Source organism: Microtus ochrogaster, chromosome 2 (genome assembly GCF_000317375.1).
Source record: "Microtus ochrogaster isolate Prairie Vole_2 chromosome 2, MicOch1.0, whole genome shotgun sequence".
NCBI classification, from domain to species: Eukaryota; Metazoa; Chordata; class Mammalia; order Rodentia; family Cricetidae; genus Microtus; species Microtus ochrogaster.
The window spans coordinates 3,605,221-3,629,015 of NC_022010.1; the positions used below are offsets into that span (position 1 = coordinate 3,605,221).

The following is a 23,795-nucleotide window of genomic DNA, read 5'->3' on the forward strand; positions in this document are numbered from 1 at the left end:
AGGGAAGGGAAGGGAAGGGAAGGGAAGGGAAGGGAAGGGTAGGATATTCTAAAATATGGTGGTTCATGCCTGTAATCCCAGGACTGGGGAAAATGAGCAAGAGGTACGTGAGTTTGAGACCAGCCTGGCTACAAAGACCCTGTCTCAAAACAAGAGAACACACATATATAGGCCAAGGAAAAAGACAAGTTTGAAAGCAGAGGAGACACAACAGCACAGCCACTGAGTTATCACAGGCAGACAGAACAGGAGATGATATGAGCAGAGGGTTCACATGGGGAAACCCAGGAACCAAGAAGATAACCTGTTTCTCTCTCTGGTAACAAGAGAACTGCCAGTTAAAATGACAAGGGCTGAGAGACTGCACAGTGGCTAAGGACCCTTGCTGCTCTCCCGTAAGACTTGTGTTCAGTCCCCAGTATCAATGTTGGGCAGCTCACAACCAACCGTTATTCCAGCTACAGAGAATCCCACACACACTCTATCCACCATGGGAATCTTCAAATGTACATGCATACCAACACACACACAATAAATTAAAAATAATGAGGCACTACTTGACATCTATTACAAACAACATAACTGAAAGAGTCTAAACAGAAGTGCAGGAGGAATGTCTTGTTATACTTCTTCTGTAATAGTGACAGGTACACTGATGACATTTCCCCAAAAAGTGTCACTTTCTAAATAATCTCGGTGGGGGAAATGTTCCTATATTGTTTATATGAAGAAGATTCCCTATGGCAGCACTGCTAATAGTGGCAGAAGTTAAGAGTCATTTCACTGTCCTCAACCATGGGAACAAACATTTACATGAAAGTTTCATGCCCACAAACACACATAGAAAAATGGAAATGTGTATGAACACTGCCTGACAAAAGAAAACAATTTAAAAACAGAAACAAATGAGCAGATGTGAGAAGATCCTCTCTTATGAGGAAAAGGACAGGTGGTTTTCCACCTACAGCTGTTGTACTTTTCTTCCAAGAGAGGCCAGGCAGTGGTGGCACATGCCTTTAATCCCAGCATTCTGGAGGCAGAAACAGGTGGATCTCTGTGAGTTCAAGGCCAGCCTGGTGTAAAGAGCTAGTTTCAGGACAGGCTCCAAAACTAGAGAAACCCTGTCTTCAAAATCAAAAAAAACAGAGATGAGACCAATATGGCAAGCCCACAGCATCAGAACATCATGCTCTATTTTCCCAGAAACGTGCCTACTGTTAAAAGGGTAACTTCCACAAACTTCCTTCCTATTGGAACCAAATAACAATAAACAGAGCATGGTGGAGCACACCTTTAATACCAGCACTCTGGAGGTAGAGGTGAATGAATCTCTGTGAGTTCAAGGGCCAGCCTGATCTACAAAGCGAGTGATAGGCCAGCCAACAGAAACACCAACTAAAACAAACGAGCAACAATAACAACAACAGGTAATGGTGATAAATAATGTTTCGGAGTGTGTATGGGAACTAAATTATTCTCTCTCTCTAAATAAATGGAAGCACAGTACCCAAGAGGCAGTTATCTTAAATGTCACTGGCCATCCATACTAGGCTTGAATAGGGAAAGAAAATTCCCATCAGGACATGGGCTATGCAAAGGGCGCAACAGTAGCCTTGCAAGCACTGGCAGCCGGCCATTAGAAACACGGAGTTAATAAAAACGGATATCTGTAAGCAGCTGCTTCCTCTGCCTACGGTGATGTCACCGTAAATCCTGCTAACAAATGAAGCAGCGTCACACTGCAGCACTGCACAGAGTGAACTGATTACACACAGAGAGACAAGTACAAGCATGAACATAGCCAGGAAATGGCATTCTGGGTGCACACTGACCATCTGACACACTGCGTACAGAATGGCAGCTACCTTGTTCTCAGGATTTATAACCTCCAAATAAAATTAAAACTGAAGCACAATCACACTTTTAAACCACTATTAAGACTGTGATGATGGGCCCAACAAGATGCCAAGCCTGATGACCTAAGTTCAATTTCCAGAACCCAAATGGAACTGACTCCTTCCAGCAAACTATCTTCTGGTCTCTACATGTGCACTTGGTACATTTTTGTCCCCTAAAAAACAAGTAAACAAACAAACAAACACAATACTGTAGATGGAATATTTTGGTAACTGTGACAATGAGCTAAACTTGTAAGGATGAGAAGACATCACTGAGAAAGACTGAGAGGCAGAGTTCTCATTCACCCAAGACACATATTCATTTGTCATCCCGTGAACAGCTGAGGAAGTGTGACTGCTCTGTGGGTCTGCTAGACACTCCAGGATGCCACAGCATACCTGCCCCTCAGCAGCACGTGTCAATAATAGCACAGCTGGAAAGCTTATAAATTTAATACCAGTTTTTCAGTATCTTTTGTTGACTAAAAAAGACATTTTAAGGGCCTCTGCAATTTTCCAATGTTCTATATTAAATGATTTCATTTTACTAATTTGCTTCATCCTGGGTTTCACTACTTTTCTTTTTAAAAATTTATTTCTCGTTTGTGCACAAGTGAGTACACATGCCATGGAGGCCACAGAATAGCACTGTGGATTCTGGGGACTTAACTAAAGGTGCCAGGCTTGCATAGTAAGCACTTTCACCTGCCATTTCATTGACCCAGATATCAAATATCGCTAATTTTGCTTTATTTGCTTGTTTCATTGAGACAGTGTCTCACTGTGCAGCTGGCTGTCCTGGGACTTGATGTATCCCAGGCATGCATACCACACCACCCAGCATCGCTCCTTTTCTAGTACAGAAACTGCAGTTTTTTGTGTTCTGAGCCTTCAATAAGGTTTTAATTCATTTACTTCCTACTTAGTTGTCTGGTTACATGTCACGGAGTGGCTTCATTGTGCCTCCCCAACCACAACCCCAAGTGGTTGAGATTACCCATAGTAAATTCAATAACTGTCAAAACCAACACACAGGTTTCTAAAGACTCTGCTCCAGGTCCTGCCTCATAAGCTCACGAGACAGTGCTGAAATGGGTCAGGACCCTGGCATCCTCTCCTCAGTACCTGACAGATCCAGTGGCCTGTTCTGAGCCAAGCAACATGAGCCCAAGGGAAAATTCAGCCTTTGAAGTGTGCAGACAGCTGGCACAAGGCAGAGGTGTAAGGGCACAGTTTCCACGTGGCTGGCCTGAGCCAAAGGTGACAACTCTGAGCACATCCCAGCCAGCAACCCCCCAGCCTGGCAAAAAAGTTTGGGGCAAGATTTTAAAATTTCAAGCAAGTGTAAATAAGATTCAGCCTCTGGACAGAGCTCACACTTCTTAACAAAATCCATTCAATTAGGCAGCAAGTCCTGCCACAGGCATGGGGAGGGTGGAAAAGAATGGGGGAAAATGGAAGCATCAGTAAACATAAAACTCTATATAATAGGCCTTTAAAAAAAGAATGCTTTGCCAGCATGGTAGAGGAAGCTTTTAATCCCATCACTTGGGAGGCAGAAGCAGGTGGATCTCTGAGTTCAAGGCCAGCCTGGTCTACAGAGTGAGTTCTAGGAAAGGATCCAAAATTACACAGAGAAACCCTGTCTCGAAAAACTGGAAGAAAAAAAAAATTTTTTTTTTGAACTGAACTGATTTTGCAAAAGCATTCCTCTTTAAATGTAAACCTCTGGTTACAATGGTATGTTTTCCAAGAGAAAACATCTGCCTCACACTTCGATCTTAGGCAGTATGTGCTACATGTGCTAAGGTCACACTGTGAGATCAAACACTAAATGCTACAACATACAGCAAATTTCCCACGGACATTATTATACAGGGATGCCACTCTGCGGAGAGATGGACCTGGAGCATTTTCACCCTCATGGACCTTAAGGCTTGTAATGTGTCCTGTGGTTTATACAAGATCATGCACAAAAGAGCAATTCCTCACACTGTGTGCTCAACAGTCAGTCAATCAGACACAATGAAACTGCTGCTACAAAGGACCAATGAGCAGTCGTCACCCACTGGCCCCTTCCGGCACAGAAACATGTAGCATTTGTTAACCTGTTCCTAAGTAACACATACCTTTGCAAAGGTAGTAACTACTCCAATGGCAAAGTGGCAGTGGCACATGGGACATCAGTCTCAAATATTCCCTTGAGACACTCAAGGCAGCTGCACACTACCTCCTAGCGTCTATCCTGAAACTTACTACATAACCCCAACCTCTGCTTCCTGTTCGGTCTCCTATCAAGTTGGACTGATGCCTCACTTTCGTGTCCTTTCCAACTTCCTAGCTAGGCCTCTGTTCCAAACTGGGTCTGGCCAGGCAAATGTGAGGGTCCAGTGAGCCGCACTCCAGGCTAGAGAAGGGAAGCCGCCTCGGGAAGAGCAACTCAGTCTTTCCAATGTTTGCTTTTTATTTAAGGAAAAAATGAGGACAAACCCATTTGATGTGCCCATATTTCAGTAACAATTCCTTTCCAGCTTTGGGTCAATAGACTGAGAACTGGTGAACTCCAGCAGGGAGAATGGAATCAAACCCGTGCTTGGAAGCAAAGGAAAGTTTCAGTAAAGCATAAGGGCTCCATTCACAGGAGCAGGGTTCAAAGGAGTCAGGAAAGGGCATCTGCTGAAGCTGCTGCCTTCTCCAGCTTCATTTTTCTAAGAGAGAATTATTTACAGAGTACATATTCTGCTAGGATCTGTGCGCTCAGCTGCTCCACAGGGACTAGCTGCACACCATGGGAGACTTGCTGATGAAACACAAGGAGAAGTTTTGCTTTAAGAGAACAGAAAGAAACACCAGCCTTCAGGTATGTGGGCGTGTTCTGGAGTCAAACAGACTGAGTTACGCTGTGAGGTAAAATAAGCTAGCAGCAAAGGCTGCCAGGGGAGGTGTGGTCTGAGGGAAAACAGACTGTGCCTATGGCACACAGGTAACCTTTGCATCACAGGCTGTCTCAAGAGCTGGGCTCAACAACTTTCTTTTTTGTGAGGCGGGGCCTCTTATATAGTGTCCAGGCTGGCTTGGAATTCAGAGATCTGCCTTACTCTACTTCCCAAGTGCTAGGATTAAAGGTGTATGCCACCACGCCCATGTTTCAAAATAATTTTTAAATTTATTACTGTGTGTGTGTGTATATGGTAGAGGTCACGTACATGCTACATCACTCATGTGGCAGTCAGAGGGCAAGTCTGTGGAGAAGCTTCTCTCTTTTCACTTTAAAGATATTCTAGGATTAAACTTAGACAACAATTACCTTTGTCTGCTGAGGAATCTTGCTGCCCAAGTACTGGATTTAATATAGAACAGACCTAAAGTAAAGCCCATTGAGAACTTGAGAGATATTACTATAAAACTATGAATATTTCATCAGAAGGCAAAAAAGAGTGAAAAAGTTAACATGTTCTCATTCAAATAAGCCACACTGGGATGTAGTTCAGTGGTAGAATAATGGACAGACACATAGTCCTAAATGCAATCCCTATAGCAACAGAACAATAAAAGCCCCAAACCGAACCTGTTTGGGGCTCCCACCAGCCCCCAGGAGTTCTTTCCTATGCTTCATAACAATCAGTATCCTCTCTGCTTTCAAAAAATACAAAACAGCAACCTGAAAAATGGATTCCCTTTGTGGAGGATAGGGATTTAGTTTATTGAGACAGGGTATCACTATGTAACCTTAGCTGGCTGGAACTCAGTATTTAGACTAGGCTGGCCTCAAACTCAGAGATCTGCCTGCCTCTGTCTCAGTGCTGGGATTAAAGGTGTGTGCCAATCCTAACCGCAATGGCCAACCCAGTATTTCTTAAATGACTTGAGAAAAAATTTACAAAGTAAAAACCCAATACTTCTGATCATCATACTTTCATGTGACACCTCTGAGCTGAGATCAGACAAAAATCAAGAACCATGATCGGGCAGAATATAGTCAAAACCATGATTGGGTAGAATATAGTCAAACCAGCTTTTCAGCTTAAAAGAACAGGAGTATAGATCTAAGTGCACTATAGAGGGTGTCCCACCATTAAAGAGGAAGCGGTTGTCTAATCTGTCCTAGTGAGCAAATTTTGTGCAGCACAGTTTGTGTCTTGTGAACAAGGTAGAGGAGTGGAGTGCAGACTCAACTCAGTGGCAGGTGTCACTTATGCAGGACTCAGTTCTGCCAGATGAAACCCACTTACCACCAGCAAACACGCACCCACTCTACGGGTCTCTATACCCAAGCGGCAAGGATCTTCAACTTGCCAAGAACAGTTTGCTGCATGTGTAGATGACATTGCAAAAATGTGTTCATTCCATACCGAGGACTTAGTCTGGGAGCAGCGACTGGTGTGCTCAGTGAGGACCTTACGATATCCAGGAACCCAGCAAAGAGTTAAACATTCCCTGCCTGGACTAGGTGGCTTCTCACCACACACTTTTAGATCCCATCATTCTCCAAGCAGCTGTGCAGCCAATCAAAGCAAAGGGAGGAAATTATCCTGGCCAGCTGTCAGCCCCAGAGCACTGATGGCCATATATGGTAAAAACCACTGTCAGAGACAGTCAGGCCTGCAGGCCGGCTGCTGGGGACACATCCCTGAACTGCAGCGGCAGAAGCTGGATGAGGTGAGGAGATGCACAAAGGACAGGCTGCCTGCTCATCTTGGGGGTGGGGGTGGGGTGGAAACCATCATCTGCTGGGCATACTCTCAGTGAGTCACAGCCATTTGTAGTCATCAAAAATAGCCCCAGGGCACATTGTGAGGTTCCTTCTGCCAGCACTTTGTGCCTCGTTGTTAACTGGGGGGGGGGAGAGGGGGGCAGAGCTTCCCCTCCTCCTTGCTCCCTCCAGTAAGTCTGGAAAACACAGGCACTAGGAGGAAATGAAAGGGCCCTTCTGTGGCACTTCATGTGGTAATGAGGCCATGCAGCACTCATGTGGCTGGCAGCTCAGGACATAATTTAGAAGTCATTGTTCTGCACCTGGTGCCCTCCCACTGCATCCCTAGCCCATCCCCCAGCCTTTCAGGGCCCACACACTTCAGAGTGTAGGCACTGGAGGCATCAGACAGACTATTTCAGTAGACAGTGGACAGGCAGCTCACAACACACCAGGAAATGGCACGAAATAAGACCCTCTTCCATTAACACCAAAAGCTATGAAGTGTGCCAAACAGCCACCTCTATACAGTGGACAATCAGCATCACTCTTCGTGGAAAGGAAAATCGCCTGTCAGCATGTTCAGCTGACACAGCAATGCAGCCAATGCAAATCTGGCAGGTGCTGGCACAGTGGATCACACAGAAGCGCACCATGGGAGCCTGAGCTCCTTTTGAATCGCCTGTGAAAGGAGGAACTTATCAGCTCAGCGCCTTGCACTTAAAGGAAATCCTCAGGACAGAGCTGTTGGGATCTCATTACTATCACAAGGTATGGCACACACGGAGACTGAACACCTGACACTATCTGGGCCAATAGCAGGAAGACCAAGCTGTTGTCTGGTTAAGCTTTCCATCAGGGAGAGAACGCAAAAAGGTTCAACTAGACTACAAGTCCCTAAGACCCCTGGTCCTTCACATATAATAGGAAAGAAAAAAACAACAACAAAATGGAAGACTTAGACATGGAAGTTCAAAATAAGAAAAGGCCTGCGGTCTGAGGCAGTCGCTCCTGTACCAGGTTCAAATTCCGCAGGAAAGAGCAGCCAAACAAAGGGCAAAGCTCACAGCTCATGAAGAACATCCTTCAAACACAGCTGGATGGAAACACGGCATCCCACTCAAGCCCCTGCCTCCTCCTGAGGTTAAGGGAAGACATTTGGTTGGTGCAGCGTTACAGGACCTGAGCGTTTGTTGGGTTCTTCACATGCTCTCAAGGAAAATGACAATTCTGCACAATTCATATTAGAAATAAAGAAAAAAAGCCCAACAAATGTTTGATTTTCTACCATAAAGCTACTTTCAACAACTTCTGACTTACAGTGTTGGTTCATGTGATACACAATGATCAGATCCATTTCCTCTAGCATGCCATTCTCCCATGCCTTCCTGGGGCAGAACACATCCCCATACTTCTCAGATTGTACACTGATGGGGCTTTGCAAACAATCTTCCTCATCTTCTAGCCATAGGTGGGATTCATCACCCAGGGCTGGAGCACTTGATGCAGTCACAAGGCTCAGCACTGGGTTATTAAAAACAGTTACCTAGAGCTGGGCGGTGGTGGCGCATGCCTTTAATCCCAGCACCCAGGAAGTGGAGGCAGAGGCAGGCAGATCTCTGTGAGTTCGAGGCCAACCTTGTCTACAAGAGCTAGTTCCAGGACTAGCTTGGACTGTTACACAAAGAAACCCTGTCTTGAAAAACAAAACAAAGACAATCAAAAACCAATTACCTAGACAAAACCTCCTGCCCACAGGTGGAGTTGTCATCCTCGAATGGCAGCAGGCACAGTGCAGCAGCAGCTGTGCGGTGTGGAAGCGACAGCACTCCCATCTTCCATGCTCTGAGCTTGTGTGGGATGTGAAGCCTACTATGGGCATACTCCCAGCAGACAAAGAAAAGTACCAACCAATTGTTTTCCTCCTACCACGAGAAACTTGTTCAACTCAGAAGTCATCTTCTCAGACAATGAGATGAGCCTGTTGGACAAGAACCATGACTTTGGATAAAATTACACCCGCACACACATTCATTTTCAACATTGCTCAGATCAATCACCACTGTCTTGTGGAAACCAGAAGTATGAGTCAGACCCAAGTTTTGTGATTCCTGGAGAGTGCCACTCAAGACTGACACTGTACAATACAGCCAGTGGGGAATGTCTACAGAGGCCTTAGTGTTGTGCCCGATGAAGAAGTGACTGGCACCCTAAGAGACAGCACAGACCCTTGAAGCAAATGAATGACTTCTATGAGAAGAGTTCTCGGGGCACCACAAAGCAGTTCAGGGATATCTTTCTGCCTGAGATGACCCTGCTGTCCTCTGTCCTGAAGAGCACACTAAGGATGTGCACCTGTATAAAAATGTGGATGATTCAATTAGGAGTCCACATCAAAGGAATAACATACAGAGGGATCGAAGCAGATAATGAAAAGTCCATTCACTCTGCTAAGCAGACTCAAGATGCTCCTTGTCACCAGCCCCAGCAGCTTCGTGGACAAAGTATAAGGCACATCACTGGAGAGATGTGTGACCTGGTTCAGAGGCCACAGTTCAGACAAGAAGTTAAGCTCCTTAAGGTATGTGGGGCCCTTCTGAAAGGTGAGTGAGAATGGCTCTGACTGGATGAACCCTAGATACAGAGAGGCCAGATGTACAACAGAACAATCAGCAGAAATTTTTGAAGTTCACTGGATTGAAAAGAGCTCAAGTGCTGTATTTTGATGACAACATACACAATAAACTGGCAGACATGATGCTAACGTGCAGCTGACTGACTGTGCACTGAGTGTGGTCCAAAATCAAAGCCATGAATATGAAGGAGTCCATTCAAACATGGTGCGGCTACACACCTGACCACAGACTGGGCTGCTGGAACAAGTGTAGGTTCACAGAAGCAATGAGTTGCAGTTGGTTTCGTAGGCATGAAAAAGGGAGAGGAAGAGGATAAAAGAAAAGACCAAACTTGTTTTCTTCAATGCTGAGTTCAGTTTTGCACGGACCAGACCTCAACCTTTCCCAAGGAGGAGGTCACAACTCATAGATCGATTATATAGTGTTTCTGAGCCATCTCCTAAACTGTGACACCCACCATATGTTCTACCTCAGGATTCCTCTGCAGCACGGTCATGCTGAATGGTCACAGTCCTTCTACCTTCAGATAACTCCTGTTACAGAGAGACCTAGGGCCAGTACACTGTATGGCAAGAGTGAGGCATATCACCAAAGAGACCAGTGGGACCTGCTCAATGTGGTTATGAAAAAGTCATTGCAGGTCAACAACTTGACAGGGTTGGCTTTCAATGAGACTATCGAGTTCTAAAAAGCATAAATCAATATGTCTTTTGGTATTTATTTTCTACCTTGTGGAGATACCCAGGTTGAGACAGGTGCTAGCCACCTAAGATGTGGCCTTCCTGCACACAGGGCCCAAGGGCAGGTTTCATGTTGAGACTCTGATGCAGCCCTCTGGGACTGATGAGTCTACTTGATGTCATCTGTGTTCAGCAGGTAAAGGGAGAGACTGTTCTCAACAATTTGTGAGAAATTTCCTGATTGTTTACAGGCAGAATGATGGCAAAAGCAGGGGTACAGTGACATGCACAGATAGCCACTGGCAGAAGGCAGATGATCTAGGGAGCAATTCATCAGCACCAGCCTGCAGCAAGGAGCAGAGGGGAGTCTAATCTGCAGCCAGTTCCCAAGCCTTCTGGCCCTTAGGCTTTCGCAGATGTCCCACACTGCCTCAAAAGAAGGCAGTCTCCTGGAAGCACTTTCTTGATCCCTCAGTATATGCTTGCTGTGCCCCGACAATGTAACAGGTGGTTCTCTGTTCTATAGAGATGGGACACTATACAGTAAGGCAAGAACAGAAGTGAAACCTCAGGGCTCAGCCCATGAGTGGGAAAGGCAGCCAAGACTTGAGAGAGATTCACTGAGAAACAGGTGAAGGGCAGATCTTCTTCCCTTCCCCTCTGAAGGAAGAAGAATCCTTTTTAATGTCTGTATCTACAGCTTCTGTCAACATATCTGCTGCCCTGTCTGAGGGCCACAGGAATGGCTGGAGTTAGGAGTCACCATCCTGTTTAATGGCATTTTCATTGCAGATGATGGCTATGTGCCTATGGACAGAATAGCCGTGGTTCATATTACAGGACTCACTGTGAGTCTTTGCTCTGACCTGGCATATATTCTTTGGATTGTGTTTTGGTTTTTCAGATAGGATCTCACCATGGAATTCAGGCTGTCCTCACTGTCCTCAGATCCTCCTGCCTCAGTTTGGAGTCCCAAATGACAAGGTGGTAGGGCGGGTTTGGTGAGTATTAAATCTGGATTATGGCAAGATCATGAAGGAGGCGTGCATCTAACTGCAAAGTATAGTGTGTAAATGCCTTACATCTGGGTCTTATAAAGGCACTGTCTCGGCTAAGGTTCTCTCCTTTCAAATAACTCTAGCTTACGTCACACTGACATAAAACTAGCTAGCACAACTCTTACTGCTCACATATGGAGTGTAAACAACCATTATATGTCAAAGACTATAGTCTGATAATACCTGTATAACGGTTGCTGCCTGCCTATCAAGTTACCCCGAAACACAATTGCCTGAATATGAACATTTATTTATCACCTCACAGCTTCTACTATCAGGAATTCAAAACTGGCTATGTAGTGTTTTGTGTCAAAGTCTCATAGGACAACAAAGGACAGGGTCTGTCCTGAATAAGCTAATGAGCTACAGCACTGTTGGAGGGTCCATGGGCCTCTCCGCAAAGTTGTTTGAATGTCCTCACAACATGGCAGCTGCAAAGAGGCTATTAGGCTTTATGACCTACTCTCAGAAGCCATGCTCCAACACTTCCGCCACATCCAGAGACCCACACAATGGCACAAATACCAGAGGTCAGAGTCACCAGACGCCATCTTGGAGATTGATCCCACAACACTGTTTGGACAGACTTTGAGAGGCTGGACAGTCACTTGGTTTACACTCTCCACCCAAGGGAATCAAGAGAGTATGATCAAATGATGGCCCTGTCTATAGTGGGTAAGAAAGTAATGATAATACAGTGTGACGGTGCAGCCTGTGGTACAGCACAGCACTGCAAGCAACCAAGAGAACCCGAAGTGTGCTTTTCTCTGCTCAGCAAGTCATGACTGATTTTGACCTGAGTACTGAACAGTAAGAAGCGACCAATTATCAACACTTGGAATACTGACTGGAATCAAATTTTCTTCTCCCAAACATGACAGAAACTCTAGAGTAGTCCTCGTCAAACCTAGTCCTATCTGAGACTTGGGTCTTAACATCATAAGGCAGTTGTTGCAAAAAGTGAATTGGGTTCTCTAGTGCGTCTAGCAAGTGCTATGCACCATTCCTGCAAGAACCGAGACAATGACCAGTGATTGTTTTCTGTACATTCTGAGAGCATTTGCTGATTTTTTTTTCACCAACTGATAGTTGAGACAGACTACAAAATGAGTTAAGACTGGAGTTCACAGCCACAAAGCAAAATCCCTACAGTCTTACATATTCGTTCCCAAGGCAGTGGGAGAAACTAACTGTGCAGGAGCCAGTGAGGTTGCTCAGTAGATACAGGCTCTTACAGCCAGGCCTGACAACTGGAGACCAGCGCCCAGGACCTACATGGTGGAAGGACAACTTCCTCAAGTTGTCCTCTGACCATCATAAGAGCAATCACTATGAACATCACACACACACACACGCACACACACACACACACACACACACACACACACACACAGAGGCATGCACGCACGCACGCACACACCTATCTAAATAAATAAAGGTGCTGCCCAGCAACACTGAAGGGACAAAGAGATGACAGTGGCACAAAAGTTAAAGAGTCCCAGTCAGCCTATCAAGGCCTATACCTCTCCAGACAGTCATTGCACCAAGGAAATCAGTAGTCACTCCAAGACACAAAGATCCTTTACAACAGAATAGTCAAGTGGGAGGGAGAGGCAGCAGGGGGACAGGAGCCTGCAGTGTGGATCCTCCATCCTAGCTGGAGAGCAAGTGCACACAGCTCGAAGAGCACCCTCCACCCTCACTTGTTAAGGCAGGACCGACATGTTCTCTGAGGTCCAAAGTTCATGTGTATGCCTAACAGGAACTGCTGCTTGTTGTGCTTGCTTGAGTCTCCATGATTCATAGCAGGGAGGGGATGTTTGCTTCAGCTACGCATCATGAGTATGGCTACTCTACAGAAGACAGATTGTTCATGCTAGCCTGGCAGACTCTCAGGGGACTGAAAACCTGCATGTTGGAGACAGGGCAGCTTGGATACTTGTAACAAGGGAAAAACTATTCCTCATGCTAACCAAAACCACAAAGCCTTTATGCATTTGGCAAGACTGCTATGTCTTATTCATTCTCGGAAGGACTGAAGAACAAGAAGCACACCAAACCATACCTATACAAGTCAGGGTAGAGTGGCATGCCATGGCGTGAGCAACATTACGACGAGACAGTGCTCACGTGGGCTAAGCCAACCCACTACACTTTAGCTGAGAACGCTCCTTATTCCTCGCAGGAGCTTCTAACAATCACTTTCTCTAATAAAATCATCCACATAAAAAACTCATAAATCACATGCTTAAAACATGATCCAACGGGCTGGAGAGATGGCTCAGCGGTTAGGAGCATTGCCTGCTCTTCCAGAGGTCCTGAGTTCAATTCCCAGCAACCACATGGTGGCTCACAGCCATCTGTGATGAGGTCTGGTGCCCTCTTCTGGCATGCAGACATACACACACAGACGGAATATTGTATACATAATAAATAAATATTAAAAAAACACATGATCCAACATGCTGACTGCTCATGTGTATGCCAGTTCTTGTGCATGTGCATGCATACACACACACACACACACACACACACACACACACACACACTTACTTCAGTATATTATTAACATTTTGAATCTTAAGTCCTAGAAGACAGAGACTGTCTAACTCATTTATATTCTCTGAGGATCTAATCACAAGACTCTCAGATTACAATAATGTGATTTACTGTGGGCAGATATTAGCTTTTAAATGTGAGACTCTCTGAAAGGTCATGATCCCTTTGATCAGTATGTGCACACTCAATATTGCTGCGTGAACAGAGTCCCAAAGAATCATCAGAAGCCTTTGAGAGGGACTAAGAGCATAACTAGGGACTGGAGAGATGGCTCAATGGATAAGAGATCAATGGTAATGGCTGCTCTTTCCAGAGGACCCATGTTCAATTCCCAGCATGCACAGAGAGGCTCACTCCAGTTCCAGGGGATCCAACGACCTCTTCTGGCCTCTGCAGGCATTGCACAAACATGCAGACAGGCAAAACACTCATATACATAAAAATAAATAATTTTTTAAAAATCAAATCAAAGTCACATCTTGCCCTCCTTTCTTTCAGAGTAACTTTAGGCTGTAGCAGGCAGAGCAAGCCGGTGCTCACCAAGAGCTCAAGTCCTTGCTATCTTTTCTTTGTCTTCTCTCTCTTTGGGTAGGACAGGGTGCTGAGACAGGATCTTACTACATAGCACTGGCTGGCCTGGAACTATGTAGGTTGCCTCCCAAGTGTTGGAAATAAAGGTGTATACCATCACACAGGGCCAGTAGCAGCAATCTGATACTTTCTGGTGCAGATCAGAAAACTGACCACAGTGTTTGGGGGTGCAGGGTGGTAGGGTGCAGCTTGGTGACAGAGATCTTAACTAGCAGGAGTCAGGCCTGAGGTTTAATGAGGGGGATGACCATAACAAAAAGTAGATTCAAATCTTTCTAAAGGGCAAAAATGCTGGCAGTGCAGGCACTGAGTTTACAAACAGCAAACCAATGCATCACATGTGATGGTCAAAAACAATGAAATATCAGCAACAATGTAAAGTCCACAATCCATACGCAAATACCTAGGGTTATATATAAATTACAGGGTAGGTATTTCCTGCCAACAGAGAGGACATGGATGGTCCTATTTTCTACAGCTATTGATGATGCCCAGCAGCTAGGCAACATCTTAGGAAGAACAGAAATACCAGTGCCAGCTCACACCCAGCCTCATGGCCAGGCCTTGCTATCACTGCACAGGACTGTGCAGGGGCACCTCTTGAGGGCCCCCAGGGCTGACCACCACCCTTTCTAGCTGGGCAGGGACCTGGCAACTGTTCTTTGAAAGAAGGGGGAACAATGGAACACCAACATTTGCTTTCTGGATTCTGAATACTGAACCCACACAGAAACTGCCTCAGAGCTGATGGCCATAGGAGAGGAAACACACTGAGAGCATACAGAATTACCAGGGGGAGATAAACATAATACACACACATACACACACACAACACACACACACATTCTTTAAGTTAGAGAAAGAGAAATAGAGGGACACAATGACAGATCCATGTCCCACTACAAGGTGACCCAGCCAGGACTCGATTTCACAGCTTTTCAGTTCCCAGACCTCATTTGTTCTTCAAAGCCCCTCTAACACGAAGAGTTAACTGTGCGCATTAATGTCTGAAAAGCAGAGTGCCTGTGAGCTTGCTGAGGAGAGAAGTCAAGAACGTCAAGCACTGGTCTACCTTCCAATGCTGTCACTAAGTTCACATCACTGTTAACCCAGCTATGGAAGGGACCTAGACGACCCCTCCAAAGGAGAATATATGTGTATCTGTGTATGCACACATGTATGGTTGCATTCACCTGTGTATGCACAGCGGAGGTGTCTTCTATTGTTTTCTACCTTATTTTTAGAGACAATGTCTCTCAGTGAGAACTCACCATTCTCGATAGACAGGCAGCCAGTGAGCCCCTGGGTTTCTCCTGCCTCTGCCCCCCTAGTGACAGTGTTATAGACATGCATTGTTGGGCCTAGTTTATCACATGATGCTGAAGATCCAAACTCAGGTTCTCATGCTATCCACTAAGCCATCTCCCAGACAAAGCATAACAATGTTCAAAGGACTCCTCTATTCTCATTAGCGTGAGGATAGTTACAGAACAACACAGGCCACTTAATGTAGGTAAGAACCAAACCAAACAGATCTTCTGGAAATGCTGTGAATTTCAAAGTCTCCCATGGTTTGCAAAAGCGAAGATGGACTCACTGGGCCTTTTGCAGATGTGGAATCTGAAGAAACTGTCTGAGCTCAATGGAAGATTAGCCATTCACAGTTTATTTTGGGCTCCTTAATTGGCTTGTTCCAGTTCTTTGAAGAAAAGAATGTCTTGAATTTGTCCCGCAGTTTATAAAAAGAAAAATGCTTTAACTCCAAACAGACCATGAGTCCCTGACCTGGCTGACAAGCTGTGGTTGTCCTCTCAGATGGCCGCCCTGAGCCATAGTAATAAAAAGAACACACGGCTCAGAGGTTAAGAGCACTTGCTGCTCTTCCAGAGGACCTGAGCTCTCCTCCCTTAGCCATACCAGGTGGCTCACAACTATCTCTAGCCTCAGCTCCAGGGGATCCAATGCCTCTGGCTTACATGTGCACATGTGCCCTCAGGTGCATGCATATGCTTACATGCACACAGACACTTAACACAGGTAAGGACCATACCAAACAGATCTCCTGGAAGTGCTGTGAGGTTCAAAGTTCATGTGCAAAAGCAAAGATGGACCCACTGAGCCTTTTGTGGATGTGGAATATTCCTCTACACTGTATGAAGACGTTACTGTGATTAGTTTAGCAAAATGTTAAATGGCCAAAGGATTTTCAGGACAGAGAGAATACTGAGTAGGAGAAAGGGGAGAAGTCAGACACATAATGAGTTGAACACACAAAATGGGATAGAGGTAAAAGCCATACGGTACAATGTAGATTAATAAAAATATAGGTTAATTTAAGTTCTAAGAGTTAGTTAAGAACAAGCCTAAGCTATCAGTCGAGCTTTCATAATTAATAAGTCTTAGCAGGCAGGACAGAAAAATCTGCCTACATCTATATGTAATTAAAAACAAACCCTTGAAAAATAAAGGAACACACTAAACAGATGTATGGGCAAAGCACAACAGACATTCAGTGCAAACACACTCCAAAATCAGGTTAAGTTACCATGGTATGGCATCAGTCAACAGAAACAAAGGTATCAAAGTAGAAATATCCCCAAGGTTCACATTTGCCAATTAGAAGCTGCACGGGAAATAAGTGTTTGCCTTGTTCCCTGAGCACCCATCTCCCTAATTCTTTGGAGAGCTGTTTCAGTTGTGTAATAAATCCAGCCACAGAAGTCAAACACAAATGGAAAACAAACAAGCTAGTCATGAACACCCAAGAGGAATTCCAGGAGAGCCAGAGGTTTCCCCAAGGGGAAACCTCTACCTGATGTGGAACAGTACTCTACTGACAAAAAAGCTGACTTCACCGTGTCTGCTTTCAGAGCCCATGATCCATAGTGAGCTGTGCGCTAGTCCACATGGCTCAGAAGCAGATGTGAGGGTGGGCAAGGTCCCCTGTGGATATGCACAGCAGGGAACTAGCGGTACTCACTGCCTGCATCTTCATATGGCGGTAAGGGCACTAAACCCTTGCCTCCATCCAGAGTTCGGGACTCACCAAATCCCTTTTCCTCCTACTGCTAAGGAGAAGAGGTGCACAAAAGCTCTACCTCATGCCCATCTGGGACAGAGCTCAATGGACAGAGCCACTCAGTCAGGGCCTTTCAGTCTACACCGTGTTAAACAGCTTAGATCCTATGCTGTGACTTATTACCAGAGCTGGGATAATCTTGAATCCTGTGTCTGTGTGAATCCCTCCAACACCCCTGCCCTGGCAACAGGGATGGAACCAGGGTCATGTGTACACTAAACAATGAGATACAACAATCTACCATTGAGCTATAACCCATTTCTCAGAACATTTTCTTGAGTTCACATTCCACTTACAATTCAAAATCCAAAAGGCCAGAGGCTGAAGAGTTGGCTCAGTGGGTCAGAGTACTTGCTAGCCCTTGCAGAGGACCTGGATTCAGTTCCCCAGCACCCACATAAGGCGACTTAGAAACCAACTGCTTGTACCTCCAGCTCCAGAATGGGGCATCACTCACCTTGTGCAGAGGAAGCACCAGGAACGCTCCTCCCCCACTTGCTTCTATGATGATGGCAACAAATCTGGGGTTGACAGCACAAAAGGAACTGTCCCAGGTCACTCGGGAGACTCGGATGTCATCGTAGCACTGGTCGTTTTTCACTGCCTGTCCAAAGACATGTCGGAACTTGCTCTGCCGCACAACTCGTCGCATTGTGTCTGCAAAAAGAAGAGAGGATACATGAGTATGTATCACGGACCACAATTGGCAACAGTAGCTGGCAAAACAGAACACCTTGGCATTCAGTCTAATGTCCTAAAAAGTAGTCAGACTGCAAACCCCAGTTCCCTCTGCAGCATACACAGAGAGCACAGAAGACCATGTCAGGACACAGAGAGCAAGAGAGCACTGCAGGCTGTGTCACACTGCAGACCGTGTCAGGACACGGAGAGTACAGAGAGTGATGCAGACCGTGTTGGTAAGACTTGTAACACCCAGAGCCAGTCCATAGCTTTAACTTACGGATCATGAAGGAAAATCCATCTTTCAGGGGTGGGTGGGAAAGCTCACTCCACCCTTCCTATTTTGGAGATGGGAAAATACCAAAGGCAATATACCTTGTAGATATGAAGCTAAAGTCCCAAACAAGTTATGATCTGGTGACTTTCTCCTCAGCCTGCAGGGTCATTTTCCAGTTTTTACACATCTGCCTCTCCCTGACATCAGCATTCCTCTGGCTGAGCATTGTGCTGGCTCCCCAGAGCGACTCCACATTGCCAACTATGCAGACTCAAGAGACAGAAGCAGTTGCCCTGTCTCCAAGTGCCTGCTACTATCCTCCTGAAACAGGATTGCCCTTCAGAGCAACCCAAACCAACTGCTGGCTGCTAAGCATCCCAGTGAAGAATGGGAAATCCGACCTGAGTCAAGAGCCAGGTCTTAGAAAAAGGAGAAGCAATTAAGTGGGAAGTGGTTGATGGGGGCTACCTTACCATGACAGTGACTCTGGCAATCCCACCCTGCATGGAAAAGTTAGGAGCCAGGTACTGGTCTAGAAGTCAGGGCAGTCAAAAACAGCCTGATGACATGATGATGGTGGCAGCTGGACAGAAGAAATGGAACAGGCCACAGTGGAAGAGAAAGGAGACCATGGAGAGGGTCTCATGTTGGATAACTCAACATCTGGCAGAGTAAGCTAGGCATGGGGAATGTGGGTGACAGTTAGCTGGGGTCCTTGGCTCCTCATGGGTCATTTTAGACAAATCCCACTGGGTTGCCAGATGGACCTGAACACGGAAAGCTTTGAGCTTCAGGCCAAGGCCCCATCCACTCAGGTTTTCTAGCTGGCACTTGATGTAATTTTCTGTCTGCTTCTGTATGGCATTCTGCTCAACAGACAAATGGAACGTGGATAAAGCTAAGTGGAACTGGCATGTGGCCAAACCCTGATAAATCTGTTGAAAACCAGATCACTGTGAACAGAAGAGGCCAGCACCTGTCCATTTGTGCCAAGTGGGACATGTGGTGGGCAATTCTATTTCTTGTTCTCTAACAGCCTCTTGTGTAGCCCTGAAACCACGCTCAGATGCAGAAGAAGAGTTTGTTTATGCCAGAACCTCCTGTCTTCACAAGGCTTGTGTAGACTGTCCTCTTTTCCTCTTTGCAATGCTGGGGCGTGTGGCTAGGCAGAGGCAAAAGTCCGGTGGCAGATCGCTGAGCCCCGTGTTCTGCAGCCCAGCTGCTGTCTGACCTTCCCTGCTGACTATTGGGATGTACACACTTTGAATGCTTGGTAGAGATACTAAGGACTAACACTCAGCCAACAGCCTTCAAATGAAATCGTGTGAGTTCCTCAGGCATGAGTCAGACATAGCTTCCACTGTGGCAAAAACGAGAGGCACACACCTCCATACTGGATGCTCTCAGAAGCCACCGCCCTCACAGCCAACAGTATTACAAGCCACTAAGGCTGGAGTCCCCACCAGCACCCCCCAGAAAGTGTCTCAAAAGTCAGTTTAAGGAGTTGAGAGATGGCTCAGCAGTTAGTGTCTCTACTGTTCTCTCAGAGGCCCCACATTTAGTTCCCACACACGTCCAGCTGCCTGTAGCTCTTGCTCCAGTGACTCCAACACCCTCCTCTAGCCTCCGTGGATACTCGAACTCATATTCACATACCATAAATAAAAATAAATCTTTAAAAATAGTTAAAACAGAAAAGAAAAAGACTATACTAGATTAGTCAATTAGACTCAGCACTTGGGAGGCTGAGTCAAGTGGATCTCTGAGTTTGAGGTTAACCTGGTCTACAGAGTGAGTACCAAGACAGCCAGGGCTACACAGAGAAAAAAACTCTGTCTAAAATCAAATTTTAAAAGGCCACAAAACAAAAACCAATAGAAAAGTAGAAAAGTAGGCAAAAAAAAAAAAACCCACAAACAGGTAACACACACATAGACAGAGAGCGAGAGGGAGAGACAGAAAGAGAGAGAGAGAGACAGAGAGAGAGAGAGGGAGAGAGAGAGAGAGAGAGAGAGAGAGAGAGAGAGAGAGAGAGAGAGAACTCACCACCATTCCCTCCCCAAGTCCTAGACCTATGACAGAAAAGGAATGGGTGTGAACACACAGGATTAAGACAGGAACGGAGCCCCCCAGAGAGCAGACCTGACAACAAACTTAGAAAAACCTAAATCACTGAATGATTGCCGTGGGCACCTCCTACACTCAGCTGAGCATCTTAGGACACTCTCTCACAAGGACTGTAAATCCCTAGCATAAACAGAAAGGAGAGCTGGGTGTAGTACTGCAAACCTGCAATCCTGCGCGGGGAAGGCCAGGATCTCAAGGTAAAGGGCCAGCATGGGCCACTCAGCCTTAATAAACCAAACAGTCCCCTTCACCTTACATGAAGTCAAGCTCACTTTCATTCTAATTACATGTTTGTAGGTGGAGACTGTTGATTTCTTTCCCGGCTGCCCAGACCCGAAATATCACATAGAAATCATATTAATTACAACACTGTTTGGCCAATAACTCAGGCATATTTCTAGCTAACTAGTACACCTAAAACTGACCCATTGCTATTAATGTGTGCATTGCCACTAGGCTGTGGCTTACCGAAAGGTTCCAGGTCCTTCTCCTTCATCCTTCTGACTCTGCCTACTTTCTCTCTTTATCTCTGTTAAGATTTTCCGCCTGGTCTTACTCTGCTAAGCCATTTTGGCCAAAACTGCTTTATTCATTAGCCAGTAAAAGCAACACATATACAAAAGGGCATCACAGCTTCTTACAGTTCAATAGAAGAATACAATTTTAGCCGAGAGCACAGTGTGAAGGTGCAGCCAGCTTTCCTGGCCTAAGCTGACTCAACCAAGCAGAATTGGGGCTTGACAGGGAGTTTGAGCCCATTCATGTTCAAGATCAAATCTAATCTGAGCCCAGCTGTCCACCTGTGACACTGCTGCTTTGGTTGCAGAGAAAGTCTCCAGCCCTTCAAACACAACAGAGAACAGCAGAACCAAGAGCAAGCTCCAGAACCTGTGAGCATGTGTGTGAATGGCACAGAGTCTGGCCACAGTTCACTGGGATAAGCCACAGACCCTGTGTCAGTGTCCTGCCTGAAAGTAGGGACAGACACATACATAAAGCTGACATGATGGTTACATGAGCACTCCACGATGAGTCATAAGAGATGGCTCTGCTACAGCATCTAGTATCAACACACAAAAACCATCACTCAACAAATGTCACCATCCTAGTAACTGGCCTAAAATAATCTGAACTCAAACTCCAGTTCTGCCACTTGTCAGCAAGTTACTTTACCCTCTGAACCCAATACCCTCATGTACAGAATGAAGAGCGCATGCTTGAGAAAGCAAGCTGGAAGCACAGTCCAGTGGTTCCATCAGCAATCTACAAAGCAGAGTTGATGCCACTTCACAAGCGCCTCCCAAAACTACAGAGCAGGAGCACTATAAGCAGCCTGAGTTCTGATGCAAAACAAGATGTCTCACACACACTACAAGTCAACACTTCTCATGAGCATGGGGACAAAACCCTAGCAAAATGCTAGCAAAGCATGTCCTGCAACACATGACAAGGAAACACACATCAAGACCAAGTGGGATTTACCTCTGGTAAATACGACGAAAGTTGATTCAACATACGAAAAGTGACTGGTGGGACCTACCACACCAATAGAAGAAAAAGAAAACTCACATGACCACCACAGACACAAAGCATTTGACAAACCATGATAGAGCACTCAGCAGAGGAATAAAAAGGGACTTCCTCACAATAAAGGGAAGAAGGAATGACCACACCTAACACAATGTCCAGTGTTGAAAGGTTACTCTCTGAAACATAAACAAAACAAACTGCACTCTGGCCACTTCTACTCAGGACTGCACTACAGGAAAAATGAACAAATGCAGCCAGGTGCAAGAACCAGGAGCAATGCCCAACAATCAGCTATATTTCTATACATTCACAACAGGCAATGCAAAAATTGTTAAGAAACAATTCCAATCACAACAGCATTAAAAGGGGGGCAGTGTTGATGCATGACTTTAATCCCAGTACTTGGGAGGCAGAGGCAGGCGGATCTACAGAGTTAGTTCCAGTACAGCCAAGGCTGTTACACAAACAAACAAAACCAAAAAAGAAAAAAAAAGGACTATACGTACAAATAAGCCTAAGAGGAGTGAAAGACCTGCACACTCAAACCACACACCACTGCAGAAAGAAATTAAAGAATGGAAAAGCATTCCATGCTTGACCACTATTAAGACAGCAGGATCAGCTGGGTGGTGGTGGCACATGTCTTTAATCCCAGCACTTGGGAGGCAGGCAGAGCTCTGTGAGTTTGAGGTCAGCCTGGCCTACTAGGACAGCCAAGGTGACACAGAGAAACCCTGTCTTGAAAACCCAAAAAACAGCAGGATTCCTGAAGCGAGGTATAGATTCCAGTAAAGTCTTCTAGAAGCTCAGGTAAACACTTCATAGAAGTGGATGAACTGACTCTAAAACTCACATGGAATCACAGAGGAGCCAAAACAGTCAAATAACCTTATAACTGTTAAAAAAGGACACATTAGGAAAACTCTTTTCCTAATGTCAAAACTCATTACAGGGCGAGGGAGAGTGGCGCACATCTTTACAGCACTTGGGGGACAAAGGCAGGTGAATCTCTGAGTTCGAGGCCAGCCTGGCCTACAGAGTAAGTTCCAGAACAGCCATGGCTACACAGAGAAACCCTGTCTCAAAAAAAACAAACAAAAAGACAAACAAACAAAAAGATGATGATGATCAAAAGTGTCAAGGGCACAGACAAAAGAGCGGAAACTATACAGCTCCCAGAAGCAAACCTTCCTGGCCATGGATGGCAAAAAACCTTAAGTGCAACACTACAAGCAACAAAAGGGAACAAACAGAGCCCTTCTCAGCCTGCACAATAGCTCAGGGAGATGGTGGCAAGAACAGCTCAGCTCACACAGCACTTGACATATAAGGAATAGGACCTGAATTTGTCCACCAAAACTGATGTACAAGAACCGTGTGTGGTGCACACTTGCAACCCGAGTGCTAGGGATCAATAACTGGACAGCCCCAGGACAAGGAATGACACCAAGGTTGACCTCTAAACTCCCTGAAAACACACATGCACCTGTACACTCACGTGCATGTGCACAGGAACACACAAAACAAAACAATTTAAAATACTGGCGTACTTAAGTCATTGAGCAAATCAAGGAAATAGTCAACAGATTTCACAACAAATTCCAGTTAGCAGGAGGCAATGAAAATGTCTTTTAATTTCCACAAAATGTAGCTAGATGTGGCGGTGCATGTCTTTATTCCCAGCACTTAGAGACACAGGCAGGTGTGGATCTGAGTTTAAGGATAGCCTGGTCTACTGAGTGACTTCTAGGCCACCCAAGGCTATATAAGGAGACCCTGGTCTCAATGCCCCTCCACCCCGCGTGTGCCTCCACCAACACGCACACGTGTGCACTACAAATCTAAACCCCTTACAAGATGCAATATACCATTACAAGATGCAATATACCACCCTACCATAATTCCAATAAGATGGCAGGATGCTTGAATGGGTTCCAAAGAGTAAAAAAACAGAATGCCATTATCAGCTACTCAACGGGCTGAAGG

General features: G+C 45.6%; 1 protein-coding gene across 2 annotated transcripts in view; it reads right to left on the reverse strand.

The window, feature by feature from the left end:
* Coro1c (coronin 1C) overlaps positions 1 to 23,795 on the reverse strand; it is a 79,356-nt gene that overhangs the window by 30,966 nt on the left and 24,595 nt on the right. For both annotated transcript variants that reach the window (XM_005344249.3, XM_026785241.1), the window contains exon 2: positions 17,652 to 17,851. In XM_005344249.3, coding sequence (XP_005344306.1) covers positions 17,652 to 17,846 — 195 coding nt within the window. In that variant the 5' untranslated portion in view covers positions 17,847 to 17,851. The remainder of the gene's footprint in view (positions 1 to 17,651; positions 17,852 to 23,795) is intronic.